The sequence below is a fragment of the Vigna angularis genome, chromosome 11 (assembly GCF_016808095.1).
Source record: "Vigna angularis cultivar LongXiaoDou No.4 chromosome 11, ASM1680809v1, whole genome shotgun sequence".
In the NCBI taxonomy this organism is placed as follows: domain Eukaryota; kingdom Viridiplantae; phylum Streptophyta; class Magnoliopsida; order Fabales; family Fabaceae; genus Vigna; species Vigna angularis.
Genome location: NC_068980.1, coordinates 22,906,369 through 22,925,751, shown reverse-complemented (window position 1 = coordinate 22,925,751; position 19,383 = coordinate 22,906,369). Strand labels below are relative to the sequence as shown.

The window sequence follows — 19,383 nt, the reverse complement described above, 5'->3', positions numbered from 1 at the left end:
TTTTCTTACAGTGTTATAAAACTTTGTTAAAGGATAATAGATCTCACAAAATTAACTAAACAAAATTACAAAAGCATGCACTAATTTCTTCTATTATTTGACCTTAAAATTAAATTTCTTACATGCTAATAAAATTACTTATTGTTGTAACTTATATTTGCATAAATAAAGAGACTAGCAAAATCCAATAAGAAGGATAAAATGGTTTGAATGACTCCCTTTAACTTTTCAATTGACATGTTTTTAGAATTCACCCCAAACAAAGTTAAGACTGCAATATTAAAAGCATTTTCCCAATTTATATGGTACTAGAGATTGTTTTTCTTTGTAGTTACCAAATTAAAATGGGAAGTACATTTGTCCTACATTTTTGAATTGTATAGAAAAACTACTATTTATGAGTGTCCTTGTCCTCATCTTCGTTATCTTCTTTGTCCTCCACATTATCATTATTATCTTCGTGCTCTGCATTATCATTATCATCCTTCTCATTCTCCCCTTCATCTACTTCTTCTGTTTCTTCAGTTTCTTCGGTTTGCTTTCCTCCATATTCATGTTCTTCTGTTTCTTCTGTTTGCTTTCCTCCATTTTCATGTTCTTCCAGTTCTTTAGTATCAGTATCAAAGTCATGTAATGTAAATATGCCTTCACCAATTCAACAATAGAAACAACAAGTAAGTAGTCGTTGCATTGTGGTTTTATGTATTCATTTATTTAAGAAACTTCATCTCTCATTCATGCTTTCATGCTTCTATGGATGTAAATAAAAGTTTAATTATGACTTCAGGATGGAGAAAGTACATTGTTGAAGAGAAGTCACACTACATTATGAAATATAAATTTAATTTGGTTTATCTCATTGTGGGGGCACTAGACAATCAGTCATTGCAAATTTGAAATTTCCAAACTCAGTTTGTTTCATTTAGATGAATAGATTCTTTGGGTTATGATGATATTTCTCCTATTAAATTTTTTCAAGTATTTTCCAAGTATTTCTAATATCTCTTGATCTATATCCTCTAATCAAGATAGAAGAGTTTGGATAATAATTTTGTAGATACGATTGTTTTAGACCCATAGGTCTTTTAGGTTCTGAAAATGGTTCTCATATTACCTTTTATGAACACACTTGGTTAGGGTAAGGATAGTTAGAGTGTTTTTCTAAAAAAGCTTGCAATTCCCTTACTTAAATATTGTGATTTAGCACTGGAATGACAACAAATGCACTGGTAGCTAGAAGAAAAAAATTTCTAGCAAGTTGCCGCATCAAATTACAACGCTATGCATAAAAATGCAAGGCTTAAATCTCTTTCATTTGGTTTCTGGTTTTACTAAAATATATCGTCCAAGCATCCTCAAACAAATTTAACTAAACTCAAACCTACTTTTTGGTTACTATAGAAAAAAAAATAAAAAGGTGACATGAAAATGATGAGTAGTAGCATATAATTATATAAGATGCACAACTCCAAATAAGATGACATGAAAACAAAGGTTAAGTTCCATCTCAAAGAGGATAAAGAAGAAAAGGAAGTCACAAAGGTGCAGAGACTTCAATAGGGTATCTGAAATTACGTACCTTCAATTGAATCTTTTTCAGTTAACCATGTGAGAAACTGGAAAGGATAGAATGAAATGTATCGCATTATTACGTTGCTTGATTCTGAGGGAAACCAGAGAAGAGTGTACAGTAACAAAAGCAGGATAATGAAGACCACACACAAAATCCGAACAGTAGTTGTCAACCAACTGAGATCGCTTATAGCAAGGTGGACACCAGCCAAGAATGCCACTGATAGGGTTGCAAGAGTGATTCCTAAAAGTGGTCTTGCCACTTTAAGGGCAAAAAGTGCCAAAGTTACATCACCCAATTGAGCCCAAATGAGTATAATAACGACACTAATGCCACCATACATAGATATTGTGGTGCATAAAATATATGGTTTAAACCACACGTGATTCAGCATAAGAGCCATGCCTTGTCCTGGAGGATTACTGTTAGTTCCACCAGGCAAAGTAAAACCTCCAGTAAATGCTACTGTAGTTATAAGGGTTGAAACAACCATAAGAGTGTTGATTCTGTCTTTATAAAACTCTGTGTTTTTGGCTTTTGGTTTGAAAGGGGAAGAAGGGACCTGAATAGAGTGTGACCCTCTTTCAGCATTTTGTACACCAGCAGATTTTAGTTGACACCATGTTAGCCGCTGCAAATAGAAGTCTGTGTTACAAATTCAACAAGACGATAATAGAAAAAATTAAGTAAACACAATACTGTATATATACTTGCCTGTACGATAGGTGGATTATCTTGTTGTTTAAATTGTTCAAAAGCATCGAGAGGTGTTTGGTGGTTGTTGTTAAGCCAATTGAGATCCACACTTGTGTCCCATGTCAAGGCTTGCACAATTTTTGGACGGTAATGTGAGGCAGCCAAATGCAAAGGAGTGTTTCCATCGTAATCCTTGTCATTTATCATGTCTTTAACTCTATTTGCATCGTGCAAGACATACCTTACCACATCAAACTTTCCCATTATAGCTGCAATGTGAACAATATTTCGACCTTGCTTATCAATTATTTCTCTGGGATTTGGACAGTTTTCAAGCAATTTCTTTACCACTTCAATATGTCCACATGCAGAAGCCAGATGAAGAGGATAAAAGCCATATCTGTCTGTTTCCATATTGCAGGTATCACACTTATGAAGCAAATACTCAACACCATATAGATATCCTTTGGAAGCTGCATAGTGAAGAGCATTTCTTTCTTTGTCATCCTTATCATGAATCCATTCTTTCTTTCTGTTTAATATTTTTTCTAGAATACCTGTCATATGTTATGAATAGTCAATTACGAGTAGAATTTTGCTGAAAAATACTAAATGCATGAACTACTTTAGAGAAATAAACAAATATGGTTGGAAAATAAATAAATATGGTACGAAAAATATATTTATGGTTGGCAAAATAAGTTAACTAATTACATTATATCTTGTTATTATGAGTTGATCATATCTAATAGTTTCCTAAAGAAAATCTCGGAAATTTTGAAAAAATTGAATATTTAAGAGAGAAAAAAAAGGCACAAAATAATATGCAAAATACTTTTCTTTTCTTTCTTTTTAATTTTATACTCAATATCTTTTTTATATAAATAAATTTGATAACTTAATGTAAGTACAAAATTTTTAAAATGAAAGAATTTAATCATTTAATTTTAAAATTAAAATAATTTTCAATTAAGCTACAAAAGGTTTTTCTCAGTTTTGTAAAATATTTTTCCGAATGAATATTTAAAGTTGTGTTGATTTTTTAATTAATTGTTGATTCCATCCAATTTTCGTTATAGAAAACTAACTACAAATGTGTATAAATATGATACTGACTTTTTGAAGTCGTTATTCTGAATCAAAAGTACATGTTTACGATCATAACAACAGTTAAACAAAATGTCCAATTAATAAATACATATAAGTTGAGTTGTCATTAAAAAACTGTATAGACCTAAGTAAAAAATATTATATAATTCTAGATCCTCCCTCTTAATTTAACATTTTTTAAAATTCGATTACTTCATCTACACAAAAAATAGTGGAGAGTTATAGATTCATATCTTCAATTTTTACACTATTCTAACATGGATAAGTGAAAACTTATAATTATACAACAAAAATTACCTTTGTTCTCTTTTAAGATAGCCATAATGGCTGGTGATCGAGCACCTTGATTTTTTGAGAATGTTGGCGTGCTTATATCTCTTGTGTCCATTTCTATATCCATAAGTGCCATGCGCCCTTCGACTGTACATAACTTTAAGTAAATATTATAACAATAAAAGATTATACATAACATTTTATGAGTTTATGACACTTTGATTTTTACATTATCAGTGACTGTGTATATTTTTTTTTTACTGTATATATTATTTATACTAATACTCAAAGACCAAACAAAATTATCTTTTTACACTTCTTATGACACAAGTCCAAAAGTATGTCAATAATATGTTTTGTCAAAATAATGAAAACAACTTTAACAATAAATATATATGATAAACGGGAGATAAGATATTATCATTCATATGTTGCAGTTATATCTATCTTCATTGTAGTTATGTCCATAAGGAGAAATAAACAAATATGGTCGAAAAATAAGTAAATCAATAAATATGGTAGAAAAAAATATATTTATGGTGTGAACAGAAGATCGATAATAATAATTTTGTAAGTCTGTACTCTCTATTATTTAATTAATGAATGATAATACAAACTTATAGCATGAAAAAAAACTCAAATAAAACCAACCCACTAATTTCACGCAGGGTTGAAAATAACTATTGAGCTAAAAAATAGCTATGTCCCGAAAAATTAGCTCTATCCCTAAATGCTTGGGTCAGTAACGGACCTTTTATTTAAAAACTAGAAACTGCAATTTAAAAAACAATAAATATTTACCAACACTTCCTCCCTTAAACTAAATATTGAAGAACAATTTAGTTTACTTCAGATGCTTCAATCACACCTAACATGCTCCTAAGTTTTAAGAATTGCTCTAGCTTTAAAGGCTTAGTCATTATATCCGCTATCTGATTCTGTGTGCTGCAATGAGTTAGTTCAACGCTTCCATCTTTAACAAGATTTCTTAGAAAGTGAAACCTTATATCTATATGTTTACTTCTACCATGGAGGATTGGATTTTTGGACAATTGGATAGCTGAATTATTATCACATAAAACCAAAACTTTATTATGATTTTTTAAACCGAGAGTCTCCATAATTCTCTTAACCCAAATACTTTGACAAGCACAGGAAGTAGCTGCTATGTAATCAGCTTCAGTTGTAGATAATGTTACCACTGGTTGTTTTTTTTTATGACCAAGAAACAACTCCAGACCCTAGAAAAAATACAAAATCCAGATGTACTCTTCCTATCATCAACATCTCCTGCAAAGTCATTGTCTATATAGCCTATTATGCTAGTACTCTCCCCTTTCTTGTAGTAAATTCCAAATTCTGTAGTGCCTTTTAAATATCTTAGTATTCTTTTAGCAGCTAGCCAATGATTCTCTGTAGGATTAGTCATAAATATGCTAATTAGACTTACTCCATACATTAGATATGGTCTTGTAGCAGTCAAGTACATGAGACTTCCAACCACTTGTTTGAATAGAGTAGCATCCACTTTGGTTCCTACTTGATTTCCTGACAGTTTTGCTCTTGGTACAATAGGATTCTTCACTGCATTGCACTCCTTCATACCAAACCTTGATAATACATCTTGAACATATTTCCTTTGACACATAAAAATTTCATGTGTATGCTGCAAAATTTCTATTCCAAGGAAATATCTCATTCTTCCTAAATTTGACATATCAAATTCTGACATCATTGAATTTCTAAAATCATCACACATGCTCTCATCATTTCCAGTGTATATTAAATCATCTACATATAAGCTCACAATTAAAATGTTACCTCCCTTTGATTTTGTAAACAATGTGTGTTCACAAAAACACCTTTCAAAACCATTACTCATGAAGTATGTCTCTATCTTGTTGTATCATGCTCTTGGTGCTTGTTTGAGTCCATAAAGAGCCTTTCGTAACTTGTATACCTTGCCTTCTTCACCTTTTTTCACAAAACCAGCGGGCTGCTGCACAAATATTTCCTCCTTGAGATCCCCATGCAAAAATGCACTCTTCATATCTAATTGAAAAATAGTCCAGCCATATTGAGATGCTGTTGAAAGAATGATGCGTATGGTATCCATCTTGGCCACTGGTGCAAATACTTCTGTGTAGTCTACTCTATATTGTTGTGCATACCCCTTAGCCACCAACCTAGCTTTGAATTTGTCAATTTCTCCATTTTCTTTGAGTTTGGTTTTAAATATCCATTTGACTCCAATTGGCTTGACTCCTGTTGGCAGATCTATTAAATCCCATGTTTTGTTCTTTTCTATGGCCTTCATCTCTCTCTCAATTGCATTTCTCCAAGTTTTGCTTTTGACAGCTTCTTCAAATGTCATTGGATCATCTGCTATCACCACCATTGCTTCTTCATTATCTTCATCTGAGAGGCCTTCTCCCTTTTTATAATCAATTATCCAAACTAGTTCTCTTCTACATCTTCTAACCCTCTCTTCAACTGAAGTATCAATCTGTGAAGATGAGACTCATTTTGATCAATGTTAATTTCAATATTACCTTCATTTAAATTTTGTACTACCTGCTGCCTTGAAGAATTTGCTCCATTTTGTTTAGTTTGCTCCTCGGTGTCACTATCCTGTGTTGTATTTTCACTCAAATCCAAAACAGTTTGTTGACTGTTTTTATCATGTTGCTTCCAATCTCATCCTTTCTCTTCTTCAAATATAACATCTCTACTGATAATGATCTTTTGACTGACTGGGTCAAACAATCTATAAGCCTTGGACTCATCACTCACTCCAAGAAGAACACATCTTTTACTCTTTTCATCCAACTTAACTCGCTGCTAATCTGGTGTATGTACATGAGCTATACACCCAAATAATCGAACATAAGCAATAAAAGGCTTTATTCCACTCCAAGCCTCCTCAGGAGTTTTATCTTGTACTGCAATTGTGGGGCTCCTATTAAGAATATGAATACACCATCTTATTGCCTCTGGCCAGAATATTTTAGGAACATGTCTTCCTATAAGCATTGACCGAACCATATTCATGATAGTTCTATTTTTTCTTTCAGCAACTCCATTTTGCTGAGGAGTATATGTTGCTGTCATCTGCCTTTGTATGCCTTGATTCTTGCAAAAATCATCAAAAATCTTAGAATTGAATTCACCTCCTCTATCTGTCCGTAAGCAAAGAATGTTTTCTCTAGCTTCCTTTTCCATCATTGATTTGAAACTTTTAAATAAAGAAAAAGTTTCTGCCTTCTCACTTAAAAAATACACCCAAGTCTTACGGGACATAACATCAATAAAACTTACGAAGTATTTTTTATTGCTGCTGGATGAAGGTTGAATAGGACCACATAGATCTGCATGAACTAGCTGCAATTTTTCTGATGCTCTCCATAAGCTCCTCTTTGACATAGCATTTCGATGTTGTTTTCCAGCAAGGCAGTGTGTACACAAATCTTGAGGTGTAGTGATAGATGGCAGCCCATTCACCATTTGTTTTGAAACAAGAAATTTTAAGCCATCATAGCTTAAATGTCCCATTCGGTTGTGCCACAGTTGAGAATTCTGTTCTACAGTGGCCTGAAAACATGTAATATTTGTTGAAGTCACAGTAGCTGTAAGAACAAACATTCTGTTACTGCTCATGTTAACCTCCATAATTTGCCTTCTTTCAGGATGTACAATAGTGCACTTGTTGTATTGGATATTTATAGACATTCCATTCTCTTGAAGTTGTCCTAAACTCAATAAATTATTTTTGAGTTCAGGAACATAATAGACATTTTATATCATGTATGGGACATTACTCACCACCAACCGTACACTTCCTTTTCCCATCACAACAATGCGTGTATCATTGCCTAGCTTTACTTTGTGTCGGAAGTCTTCATCTAATTATGTGAACCAATTTTTGTTACCACTCATGTGGTTACTGCATCCAGAGTCCAAAAACCACTCATTGTTCTTCCCTTCCTTAAACTCTACGGATGCCATTAACAAGAGCTCATCCTCTTATTCCATCTTGTCGTCAACTTCAGCATAATTTGCCTTCTTCTCCCACTGAGGACATTCATACTGAAAGTGTCCTAGTTTATGACATTTGAAGCATTCACCTTCTGCTTTGTTGAATGATTGTCTTCCTCTACTTCTTCTTCGAAAGAAACCTCTTCCTCTGCCTCTCTCACTTTTCTCATATGTTACTGCCTGCATCACCTGCTCTTCATGTACAGTCAACATCATTCGTTGTTCATGAACAAGGAGACTACTTTGAAGTTCATCAATTGTCATGGCTTCCATGTTGTTGGATTCTTCAATAGAATATACTACATAATTAAATTTCATAGTCATACCGCAAAATTTTTGCAGTAATAACATTTTCTTGCATATTTTCACCGCATGCTTTGATGCTCTTAGCAATCTTCAAAGTTCGGGCAAAGTATGAATTCACATATTCTCCATCCTTCATTTGTAGGAGCTCAAAATCTTTACGTAGAGCTTGCAAATGTGCATGTTTTACCCGGGTTGATCCTTGAAATTTCTGCTTCATTGAATCCCATATATCTTTGGATGTTTCATCATTGAGAATAGTGTTCAGAATTTCTCTATCAATTGCTTGATATAGATAATTCTTTATCTGCATGTCCTTCAACTGTTGCTCCTCCATTAGTTTAGTTTCAGCTTCTGTTGCATTGTAGAATCATCCGTAACACCATGTTCCACCAAATACCAAAACTCCTTAGACCTAAGAAAATTTTTCATCAATTTTGTCCAATGATCGTAGTGGCCATCAAATTTGGGAATTGATGGCTGCACATACTTGTTTAAATCTGCCATGCTTCAACTTTTCTAATGACTCTCTCTCAGTGTTTGCACTCTATTAATGTTTACTCTCACTCTAGGTTTACTCACACCCAATATGCAGTCAGACTTTTCTGGTTCAGGCCCCTGTGAAGGAGCTTTGATACCAAATGTGAACAAAAGATCGATAATAATAATTTTGTAAGTTTGTACTCTCTGTTATTTAATTAATGAATGATAATATAAACTTATAACATGAAAAAAATTTGAAATAAAACTAACCCACGCACGAAATGTGGGTTGAAAATAACTACTGAGCTAAAAAATAGCTATATCCCTAAAAATTAGCTCTATCCCTAAATGCTTGGGTCAGGACCTTTTATTTAAAAACTAGAAACTGTAATTTAAAACACAATAAATATTTACCAACATGGTTGGAAAAACAAGTTAACCAATTACGTTATATCTTGTTATGACTTTGATCACATCTAATAGTTTCCAAAAGAAAATCTCGGAAAGTTTGAGAAAATTTAATATTTAAAAGAGAAAAAAAAGCATAACATAATATGCAATGAAAATTCTCTTTTTATAGGCCTTTTGAAATCGTTATTCTGAATTAAAAGAACATGTTTACAACCATAAGAACAGTTAAACAAAATGTCCAATTAATAAACAAATACAAGTTGAGTTGTCTAATTAAAAAACTGCATATACATAATTAAAAATTATTAAATAATTCTAGATCATCCCTCTTAATTTAACATTTTTTAAAATTCGATTACTCCTTCTACACACAAAAATAGTTGAGAGATATTGATTCAATTGTTACTATTATATTAGGATAAGAGAAAACTTATAAGTATACAACAAAAATTACCTTTTCTCTCTTTTAAGATTGCCGCAAGGCCGGGTGACAGGGCGCCTTGATTTTCTGTTTTGTCCATCTGCATATCCGAATCTACGAGTAGTTTTTTGCGCTTTTTGTAAGAATCTAAACAATAATATTTTAAAATTAATAGTGTGTTTAGAATTATAGAATATGATTATTTTAATAATATAATTGTAAAGTATTAATAGAATTTATATAAATAAATTTTATTATTTAAAAATACATATGAATTGTTTCTTATTAAAAGTCAAATTACTCAAATTAACCCGAATTTAAAGGTGGAGTTTATTTTGGTTTAAAATAAAAATTAAATTATTTTATCTAAAAAAAATTAAAATCGAAAATTACTTTATTAAAATAAACTATTTAAAAAATTAAGAGAATTCAATTACAAAAATTTTATGTACTTCCATTTCTTAAAATGGTTGAAATTTTTCATTTAAACACAAGATAATTTACAGAAGCACCTAATAAAAGCTTGTACTAAATTCTCCATGACACTGCTAGATTGTCTCAGATTGATGGTCTACTTATCCTTATGTAAAACTCTTTCATTATACCTTTCAATCATAGGATTTAACATAGTCTAATTTAAGGAGAACAAAAATACTTTGTGTTACGTGCTTGGCCACGTAACGTGTCTACTCCTATGAACAAACGTACACACTGAAAGAAATGCTTTATTATTGCAATGCTGAAAACACAAAACACAAAACACAGCCAATGACTGGGAGCAGGTTCTCCTTCAGTCACCCGAGAGCTTAACCTCTCTTACAGTAATAGATAATAAAACGTATATCCTAATCTTCTACAAGTCTTCCTATTAATATTAATCACTCCTTCCATAAAAGGTAAGGAATAATTAGTAATTATAATTATTTGGAAAGAATATAATTAGTAATTATAATTATTTGGAAAGAATCACTCTATCCTTATTTACTGTATTTATTGCTAATTTATTCTGCTGATCACACCTCCCCCACGTCCCGCCTGATCCTCTGCTTGTCAAATAGACGAACGCTGTCGTTCCTCCTTGTTGCGGACGCTCGTCCTTATTTAGGACGTTCGTCCTCGCCCCTTATCCCGGACGTTCGTCCGTGTCCTGCTCGTCCGTGTTTTGACGTTCGTCCTCGTCCCTTGTTGGGACGCTCGTCCTCGCCCCTTGCTCCGGACGTTCGTCCGTGTCCTGCTCGTCCATGCCGCTCGTCCTTCTCCCTTGTTGCCCTGCTCGCTCGTCCTCCTTCCTCCTATATCTCCTTCTTTCATACACTCGCCAGGTCCTAACATTACCCACCCCCTGAAGATCAACCTTGTCCCCAAGGTTGAAGTCGGGATACTGGTCGTGGATGGTAAGGGCGTCTTCCCATGTTGCCCCGTCAGGACCCTCCTCTTGCCATTCGACCAGGACTTCCTGTCGTACGTCCTCCCCCTGTCGTACTTGCCTGCTATCCAAAACTTTGACCGGTCGTGGAGACGGTTCCTCCATCTCCAACTCTATAGGCAACTCCTGCTCGACCTGGTGATCCCCTACTGCCTTCTTTAACTGGGACACATGGAACACGGGATGGATCCGTGCTGCTGTTGGTAATTGCAGCTTAAAGGCGACTGCTCCGACTTGCTGGATGACTAGGAACGGCCCAAAATAACGAGCAGCCAGTTTAGACTGTACCACGGACTTCATCGTCGTTTGTCGGTGGGGTCTAATCTTCAAATAAACCCAATCTCCCACTCCTACCTGGGACGGCCTTCTCGTCTTGTCTGCCTGCCGTACCATTACTTCTTGGGCCCTGGCTAGATGGAACTTCAGCTGGCGGAGTGCTTCATCTCGTGTCTGTAGCTCCTGACTGACGGATTCCACTAACGTTTCTCCTGGGACGAACCTATGCAGTGAGGGAGGTGGCCTCCCATAAACAGTTTCAAATGGAGTACATTTGGCCGATTCCTGATAGCTAGTATTGTACCAGTATTCCGCCCATGGTAAGACGATGCTCCACCCCTTGGGTTGTTCGGAACAAAAACATCTCAGATACCCTTCTAGGATCCTGTTGAGGACCTCGGTCTGCCCATCCGTCTCAGGGTGGTAGGCTGTGCTCATCTTTAGTTGAGTGCCTTGTAGTTTGAACAACTCCTTCCAAAAATTACTTAAGAACAGTGGATCCCGATCACTTACTATAGATAATGGCACCCCATGTAATCGAACAATCTCTTTCACGAAGATTTCAGCTATAGTGCGTGCGGAATAAGGGTGTTTTAAAGGTATGAAATGACCGTATTTGCTGAGACGGTCCACCACCACTAATACAGCATCATATCCCCTGGACCTGGGTAGCTTAACGATAAAATCCATGCTTATCTCCTCCCAGATGGCGTTGGGAATGGGTAGCGGCTGCAGCAGTCCTTGCGGTGAGGAGGTTAAATATTTGTGTTGTTGACAGATTAGACAACTGGCAACGAAGTCAGTCACTGCTTTCTTCATGCCCACCCAATAAAGAGATTGCGCCACCTTTCGGTACGTCCGGTAGACCCCTGAGTGGCCACCTGTAGGTGTGGAATGGAACTCGGCTATTAGCTTGGGCACCCAGGCCGAACGTGCTGACAGTACGAGCCTCCCTTTATAGTGTAAGCGTTCGTTCTCCAGTGTGAACGAGGGGTGGGAATTTGGGTCCTTCTTTAAGTCGTCAATCACCTTCCGTAACTCCTCATCCGCCTCCACTTCCTCCAAAATTTCCCTGAAATCTTGCCAATATGGCCGAGCCATCACCGTCAGTTCCTTCTCGTCCCGCGACTCATCCTCATCCTTGCGTGATAGGGCGTCCGCTACTTTGTTGGTCACCCCGGATTTATACACTATTTCAAAGTCATATCCCAAGAGCTTTGCAAGCCAATTCTGCTGGTTCTGCGTGGTGATGCGTTGCTCCAGGAGGTACTTCAAACTCCTCTGGTCCGTGTGAACCACAAACCGTTGCCCCAAGAGGTACGGCCTCCAGTGCTGGATGGCCAGAACCAACGCCATTAGTTCCTTCTCATAGATTGACTTTCCTAATGATCCGTCCGACAATGCTTTGCTAAAGAAAGCTATGGGCTGCTTTCCTTGCATGAGTACCGCTCCAATTCCCCTCCCGGATGCGTCACACTCAATGTGAAACGGCTGGTTAAAGTCCGGAAGAATCAATACAGGAGCAGTCGTTATTGCCTTCTTCAGCTTGAGCATGGCTTCTTCAGCTTGTTCCGTCCATACAAACGACCCTTTCTTAAGAAGGTCGGTCAAAGGCCGGGCAATCTTTCCATAATCCTTCACGAACCTCCGATAATATCCTGTCAGCCCTAGGAAACCTCTCAGAGCCTTCACCGTCTTCGGTTTCTCCCACTCCAGCACTGCCCGCACCTTGTCCTCGTCCATTTCTACCCCCTTCTCTGATATCCGATGGCCTAGATATCCTATCTAAGTTCTGCCGAACTCGCATTTCTTCCTGTTGGCTACCCAGTGATGTGCTACTAGCTCCCTTAGTACCGTCTCCACGTGCTCCAAGTGTTCTTCCCAAGTTCGGCTATACACTAGTATATCATCAAAAAATACCAGTACGAACCTCCTCAGATAAGGCTGTAACAGTTGGTTCATGGCGCTCTGGAAGGTGGCTGGCGCGTTGGTTAGGCCGAACGGCATGACCATGAATTCGTAGTGGCCTTGGTGCGTCCGAAAAGCCGTTTTCTCGATGTCGCCTGCTCCCATTCGGATCTGATGATAGCCGGATTTTAAATCCACCTTTGAAAAATATTTGGCTCCCCTCAGTTCGTCCAACAGTTCTTCGATCAATGGAATAGGGAATTTGTCCGGTACTGTAGCTCGGTTTAGGGCCCTGTAGTCCACACAAAATCTCCAACTGCCATCCTTCTTCTTTACCAAGATTACAGGGCTTGAATATGGACTCGTGCTGGACCTTATGACGCCTGCTTTCAGCATTTCCGCCACCTGTTTCTCGATCTCCTCTTTCATCACATGAGGGTATCTGTATGGCCGGACATTTACGGGATCCGTACCTTCTTTTAGGGGGATTCGATGAGTCATTCCCCTCGCAGGCGGCAGACCTTCCGGCTCGTGAAACACTTCCGCGTAACGTTCCAGGATTCGTCCCATGACGAACGTCTGCGTCCTGGTCAACCCCGGACCAAACGTGTCTTTTTCCGGAACGAACGGTCTTTGCTCCTCCTCCTTTTCTGTCTCACCCAGCTCCCACATCAGTAACCATATCTCAACTTCCTTCATTTTAAGCAACGCTGCAGGTTCCACCAACCTCCTAGTTAGAGTCGGATCTCCCTTGATGGTCACCTTGGTCCCGGCTTGTATGAATGCCATGGTTAGCTGTCCCCAATTTATGACTACCTCGCCCAGCTTGGCCAACCATTCCACCCCCAATATCACATCCACTCCTCCCAACTCGAACAGGTGGAACCGTTCCTTGATCACAATCTCTCCCACTTGAACCGTGACGGTTTCACAACACCCTCTTGTCTCCTTCTTCCGTCCATCTCCCAAACTCACACTGTAAGGTGAAGTATCCACTACAGGTAATGCTAGCTCTTCTACCAATTCCCGGCTTATGAAATTGTGGCTGGCGCCACTGTCAATTAGAATCAGAACCTGTTGCGTCCCGATATGTCCATGCAGCTTCATCGTTCTGGGTTGGGTGAGCCCTCCTGCTGAAAGAGCAGATAGTTCCATTTGTTCACATTCAACCTCCACCTCTTCTTCCCCTCCTGGCTCCTCGTCTTCGGCCAATATCAGCATCCTCAGCCCTCTTTCGGGGCAATGATGGCCCGGACCAAACGGTCCTCCGCACCGAAAACACTTCCCTTCCTCCCTACGTTTGACGTACTCCGCGTACGGTAAATCCCGCACGTTCCTGCTTTGAGCGTTAGAAAACGTACGCTCACCTTCTCTCCTTGGGCCTCCTCCCGCGTTTGCTCGGGTCTGGTTGTGGCGGTTAGGATCTATCCTTACCACTGTACCGCTCGGTTTTCCCCACGATTGCCCTTTGTTGACGTGCTCCCCGCCTGTCCGCGTGCCCGCTTGGAAAGCTTCCACGTCCCTTGCTAGTCTCATGGTTTCCAATAATTCCGTCGCGTCGAGCAACCGAAGTTGGTTGCGGATCCCCTCCTGCAGACCAGCCATGAAATATCCCATCAACTGAGCTTCGGGTATCCTTTCTGCTTGGCCCACCAGCACTTCGAATTCCTGAATATACTCCCCCACGGCCCCTGACTGTTTGCAGGATGCCAACCTCTCAAAAACTGTCCCTCGGTTTCTGCCTCCAAACCGTACCACCAATGCTTCTTTTAAACCTGCCCACGAACGGTTTCTGGCCTTCTCCCTCCAGAACCTGAACCAATGCCCTGCCATTCCTTCCATGCTGATGAATGCCAGCCGCAATTTTTCGTCCTCGGGTACTCCTTGTAGTTCGAAAAATTTTTCGGCTCTATAGATCCAATTCATAGGATCATTGCCTTCGAACATGGGTAACTCGACCTTCCGCCTCCAAAACGGCTGCTCCTCTCGGGGTCCTCCCTCAGGGCCTCCGCCTTCCCCCACGTCCTCATCATTTCTTCTTCCGTTGACCGATCCTTGACTACCGTCAAGGGTTCCATCGTACCGTCGACCTCGCTCCCCTATCACCCTTACCAGTTCCTGTACTGCAGCTTCCACCCCTCCCATGGATATTTCCATGGACTCCATCCTTCCTTCCATCGCGTTCATCCTTCCTTCCATGATGCGTGGTTCCCCGTAATTGAGATCCGGCAGGTCGGACCAATTGTTACGTGCTTGGCCACGTAACGTGTCTACTCCTATGAACAAACGTACACACTGAAAGAAATGCTTTATTATTGCAATGCTGAAAACACAAAACACAGCCAATGACTGGGAGCAGGTTCTCCTTCAGTCACCCGAGAGCTTAACCTCTCTTACAGTAATAGATAATAAAACGTATATCCTAATCTTCTACAAGTCTTCCTATTAATATTAATCACTCCTTCCATAAAAGGTAAGGAATAATTAGTAATTATAATTATTTGGAAAGAATATAATTAGTAATTATAATTATTTGGAAAGAATCACTCTATCCTTATTTACTGTATTTATTGCTAATTTATTCTGCTGATCACACCTCCCCCACGTCCCGCCTGATCCTCTGCTTGTCAAATAGACGAACGCTGTCGTTCCTCCTTGTTGCGGACGCTCGTCCTTATTTAGGACGTTCGTCCTCGCCCCTTATCCCGGACGTTCGTCCGTGTCCTGCTCGTCCGTGTTTTGACGTTCGTCCTCGTCCCTTGTTGGGACGCTCGTCCTCGCCCCTTGCTCCGGACGTTCGTCCGTGTCCTGCTCGTCCATGCCGCTCGTCCTTCTCCCTTGTTGCCCTGCTCGCTCGTCCTCCTTCCTCCTATATCTCCTTCTTTCATACACTCGCCAGGTCCTAACACTTTGTCTTCACGAAAATCTACTGATAAAATCCACGATAAATAATTAATACTCTTAAATATTTATTATCCGTGAGTAACTAATGTATTTTAATATATGTTTATAAACTTTTGTTGTTATATTGACTTTGTTAAAACTTTTTAGAAAAAAAAATAATAGGAGGAGGAAGTTTAAAGGTATGAAGAAACTGCGTACCTTCATTAGTTGGAATCATTCTGGTCAATACATCATCAACAATGTCCTCGTAACCTTTCTCAATCGCTAAGCCCAGAACTGATTTGTCGTTATTGTTTGAACTAACAAAAACAGTTTCCTCTGCCAATTGCTTGAAGCCTGGTGAAGAAACTAGAATGTTCATAACATTTTTGTGACCGTTCAATAAGGCCTCATGGAAGAAAGTATTTCCTTGTTTGTTGGTTATAAGGATTGCCTCTTTTGCTTCTTCATAATTTCGATGGAGAAGTGCAGCCACCAATTTCTCGAGAGTAGAGATTTTGCCAGCTCTTGCAGCAACATGCAGTGGTGTATCACCATTACCATTTATTGTTAGCAAAAGGTGTTCACCGATTTGAAGTACCTTTTCCACACACTTATCATTTCCGTAGAGAGCTGCTATATGCAGCACCGTGTTTCCTCTAGGCCTCTGTTGCAGTATAGTCTCTTCGTCTATTTCGCTCCAATCGGATTCAGGCTTGTTCTCTTTTATTGAATCGTATGTTTTCTTTGGCAACAACCACCAACCATGTGCTTTAGCTTCATCACTGCGTCGTTCTTCTGAGCTTTCTATCACATTCCTTGAAGGTTGTTCTTCTCCCTTGTAGTTATTTTCCACGTCATTATTATTCATACATATCTTCCCTCCACACCTTAGAAATTTCATCATGCTCCTTTTCTGTAACAATATATCAATATCTGTTCTTCACCTTTCTGCTCTGCTTCCACCAACTTTTTCTGTCTAAAAACACAAAATTGCAGACATATCAATCTACCCGTTTTTAAGAATAATTCAAATAAATAAATCACAACATACACAAAAACACAAAATTCTCAACTTCACCTTCAAGTCTTCATATCCCTCTGAGAGCTTCCCTCCCTTACTTAGAAAACTCAAAGGTTATAGACGCAAAGTATCATACACCAACAACATGTATATGTAGAATCACTTTGAGAGGTTGTTAGGAGCCTTCGAAGAGAAGGTCAAAAAGTAAAAGAGAAAACGTGCGACATTCCCCAAAACTGTATTTTTTTCTCAAAGGAACTTCTAAAACAAAAGATTACATAAGAAAACACTTTCTTTCTCAGTGGGCACCCCCTCTTCCAGAACCTACTATATCTTCCCTTTTTCTCCACAAGAAAAGAATATATAAAATAAAGTCTCCACCAGCTTATGTGTGACAGATCCAATCATCGGCTATGCGATCATTTCGTGTGACAATTAGCAAAATTAATTTAAAATACAAGTTCGAAATAAAATATTAATTCCAAAATTGAAAAGGGCTGACTTATTAGTGTCTAGTAATTAATTACTATGTAAAGTTTCATAAATTATCATTTTTGACATTTTACTAATATTTTTTTATTTAATAATAAATTTAGTAAATCCCTTCATTTAGGAAGTATAAATTTCCCTTACTAAGGAGAAATGGCTATAGCAGAAATGGAATTCCAAAATAGTGGGAGATGCTGTTTGTGGAATTTATATATGTTCCTCATTTCCCTGACAAAATGATTGTATAGAGAAAATAAAGTATAGAAAAAAAGTAATAGGAGGATATTTGTATGCAGGAACTTTATTCACTACAAAAATAATTAATTTTAGAAAGAGTTATTCTTCGGCGAAAACCCCAAATAATTCCCGACGATTTATGTCTAAAATCGCATATATATATTTTTTTATTATTGTTTTTAAAACTTTTTGGTGGTTATTAATAAAAATTGTTCCTAAAATAGATTTTTTTTTTAATTTTATAATACTTACGAACAGATATCCCCTCCCCGCACCTTCGGTCATTCATTTTAGGAACATTTATTTTAATTTCAAGGATACTTTCGAATCCTAAAACCTTCTCCCCTTCTTCATCAAAATTTCCCCCAAACCCTATCCCGCACCACAATCTTCTCTTGCTTGGCTTCTTCTTTGGTTTGGCTTCTTCTTTGGCTTGGCTTCGTGTTCATCTTCTCCTGCGAGGTGGAGCGTCGAGGTGGAGGCGTCGAGGTGGAGGCATTGAGGTGGAAGCGTCGAGGCATTTGTGGGTTGAGCGAGTTCGAGGTGCTCTGGCGCGCTCCTGCACTAACCGTCAAGGTAAGACTTTGTTCGATCTTGACTCTCCGGTTTTGGCTCTGTCGTTCTTTGTTCGATCTACTGATGTTCGATCTTTTTGTTGTAACTCAACATTTTGTCTTTGGTTTGATCTAACACTTTAATAACAATTTTTTAAACATTGAACTCCACAATCTAACAAGGCTCACGTATGTAGAAGTGATTTGCAATGTGGTCTATAAACATATAACTGTATCTAGGTTCTTCTAAATTTCTAGAATCATCGTCACCTCACACATGCTTCTTTAAGTTGACCTTAGTTTCTCACATATGCTTCTTTAAGTTGGCCTTAGTTTAAAACTACATAATCAATTTATAAAGTAAAGTTTATATCTAGTATTTGGTTATATCACTATCCAACACGTCTTTTTTATTGTTTATATTATGGTTGAAATTGAAACAAGATAGTCACAGATTTTCACGGATAAAGATATATCATAATGTTACTCAGTTACCTTTACACAATCTATACATCCATCAATACAATCTATACATCCATCAACCAAATTGCGAACAAGGGCCAGAGCTTGTTCTTGGACAAAAGGCTCTGGATCTGCAGTGTATAAAGAATCAATGAGAGCATTTAACCGTAAAGATGAATCCATAGACTTTGTCAATTGGACCCTTAATACCTCCACATTCTATGAATTTTGACTTCTGTGGAGTAAAGTCGATCACTAGGTTGCTAATAGCACCAAGGGCTGCAACCTGGTAACATGGGAAAAACTATGCTTACTAATTTTTATGAAAACTAACTAAGGGAAAATTCATTTGAACATGATCAATAAGAAAGAAAAGAGGGAAAACAAAGTTCTGTGGAGAAAATGTCATATTGGATATAATTAAAGTTAAGCTTTTAATTTAATCAATATAGGTTAACATGTATACCATTTGTGATAACCTCATTAAGACCAAGATAAAAAATGCTTCTAGAGCTCAGTAATTTGAGTTTATTCAACAATACACCAGATTCTCCTGTAACTTGTCCATTTTTTTGTATTTGACACAATAAGAAAATACTTCTGAATATTACGTTGTACAACAGTTTAATCCAAAAATTAACACTTTAAGTCAGATCACTCTACTCAGCATGAATTGCAATATATCTATGATATCATTCTTCCAAATCCAATGTTAACTTAACGTTACCTTATTTTCTTATTTTAACAAATATCGTGTTTCTCCTTGTGTGCACCTTATCTGCAAATTTGTTGGCTACATAATAGGCTACTGTTTTGTTA

The 19,383-nt window shown here is 37.8% G+C and overlaps 1 protein-coding gene across 1 annotated transcript; it reads right to left on the bottom strand.

Annotated features, from left to right (window-relative positions):
- Nucleotides 1-211: 211 nt before the first annotated feature.
- LOC108332549 (protein ACCELERATED CELL DEATH 6) lies at nt 212-17,031 on the bottom strand. The gene is made up of 7 exons (XM_052871113.1): nt 16,880-17,031; nt 16,018-16,777; nt 9,339-9,452; nt 3,677-3,799; nt 2,288-2,826; nt 1,580-2,204; nt 212-645 (listed from the first exon to the last, which is right to left on the bottom strand). Exons 2-7 carry the CDS (start codon nt 16,703-16,705, stop codon nt 392-394), a joined length of 2,343 nt encoding a protein of 780 aa, XP_052727073.1. The 5' UTR covers nt 16,706-16,777; nt 16,880-17,031; the 3' UTR covers nt 212-391.
- Nucleotides 17,032-19,383: the final 2,352 nt, after the last annotated feature.

Coding starts and splice junctions, on each gene's coding strand:
- LOC108332549 (XM_052871113.1), bottom strand. CDS start 16,705: ATGATGAAATTTCTAAGGTGTGGAGGGAAGATATGTATGAATAATAAT. Junction 3,800..9,338: donor AATCTTAAAAGAGAGAAAAG/GTAATTTTTGTT, acceptor AGTTATGTACAG/TCGAAGGGCGCATGGCACTT. Junction 2,205..2,287: donor ATAATCCACCTATCGTACAG/GCAAGTATATAT, acceptor TTCTATTTGCAG/CGGCTAACATGGTGTCAACT.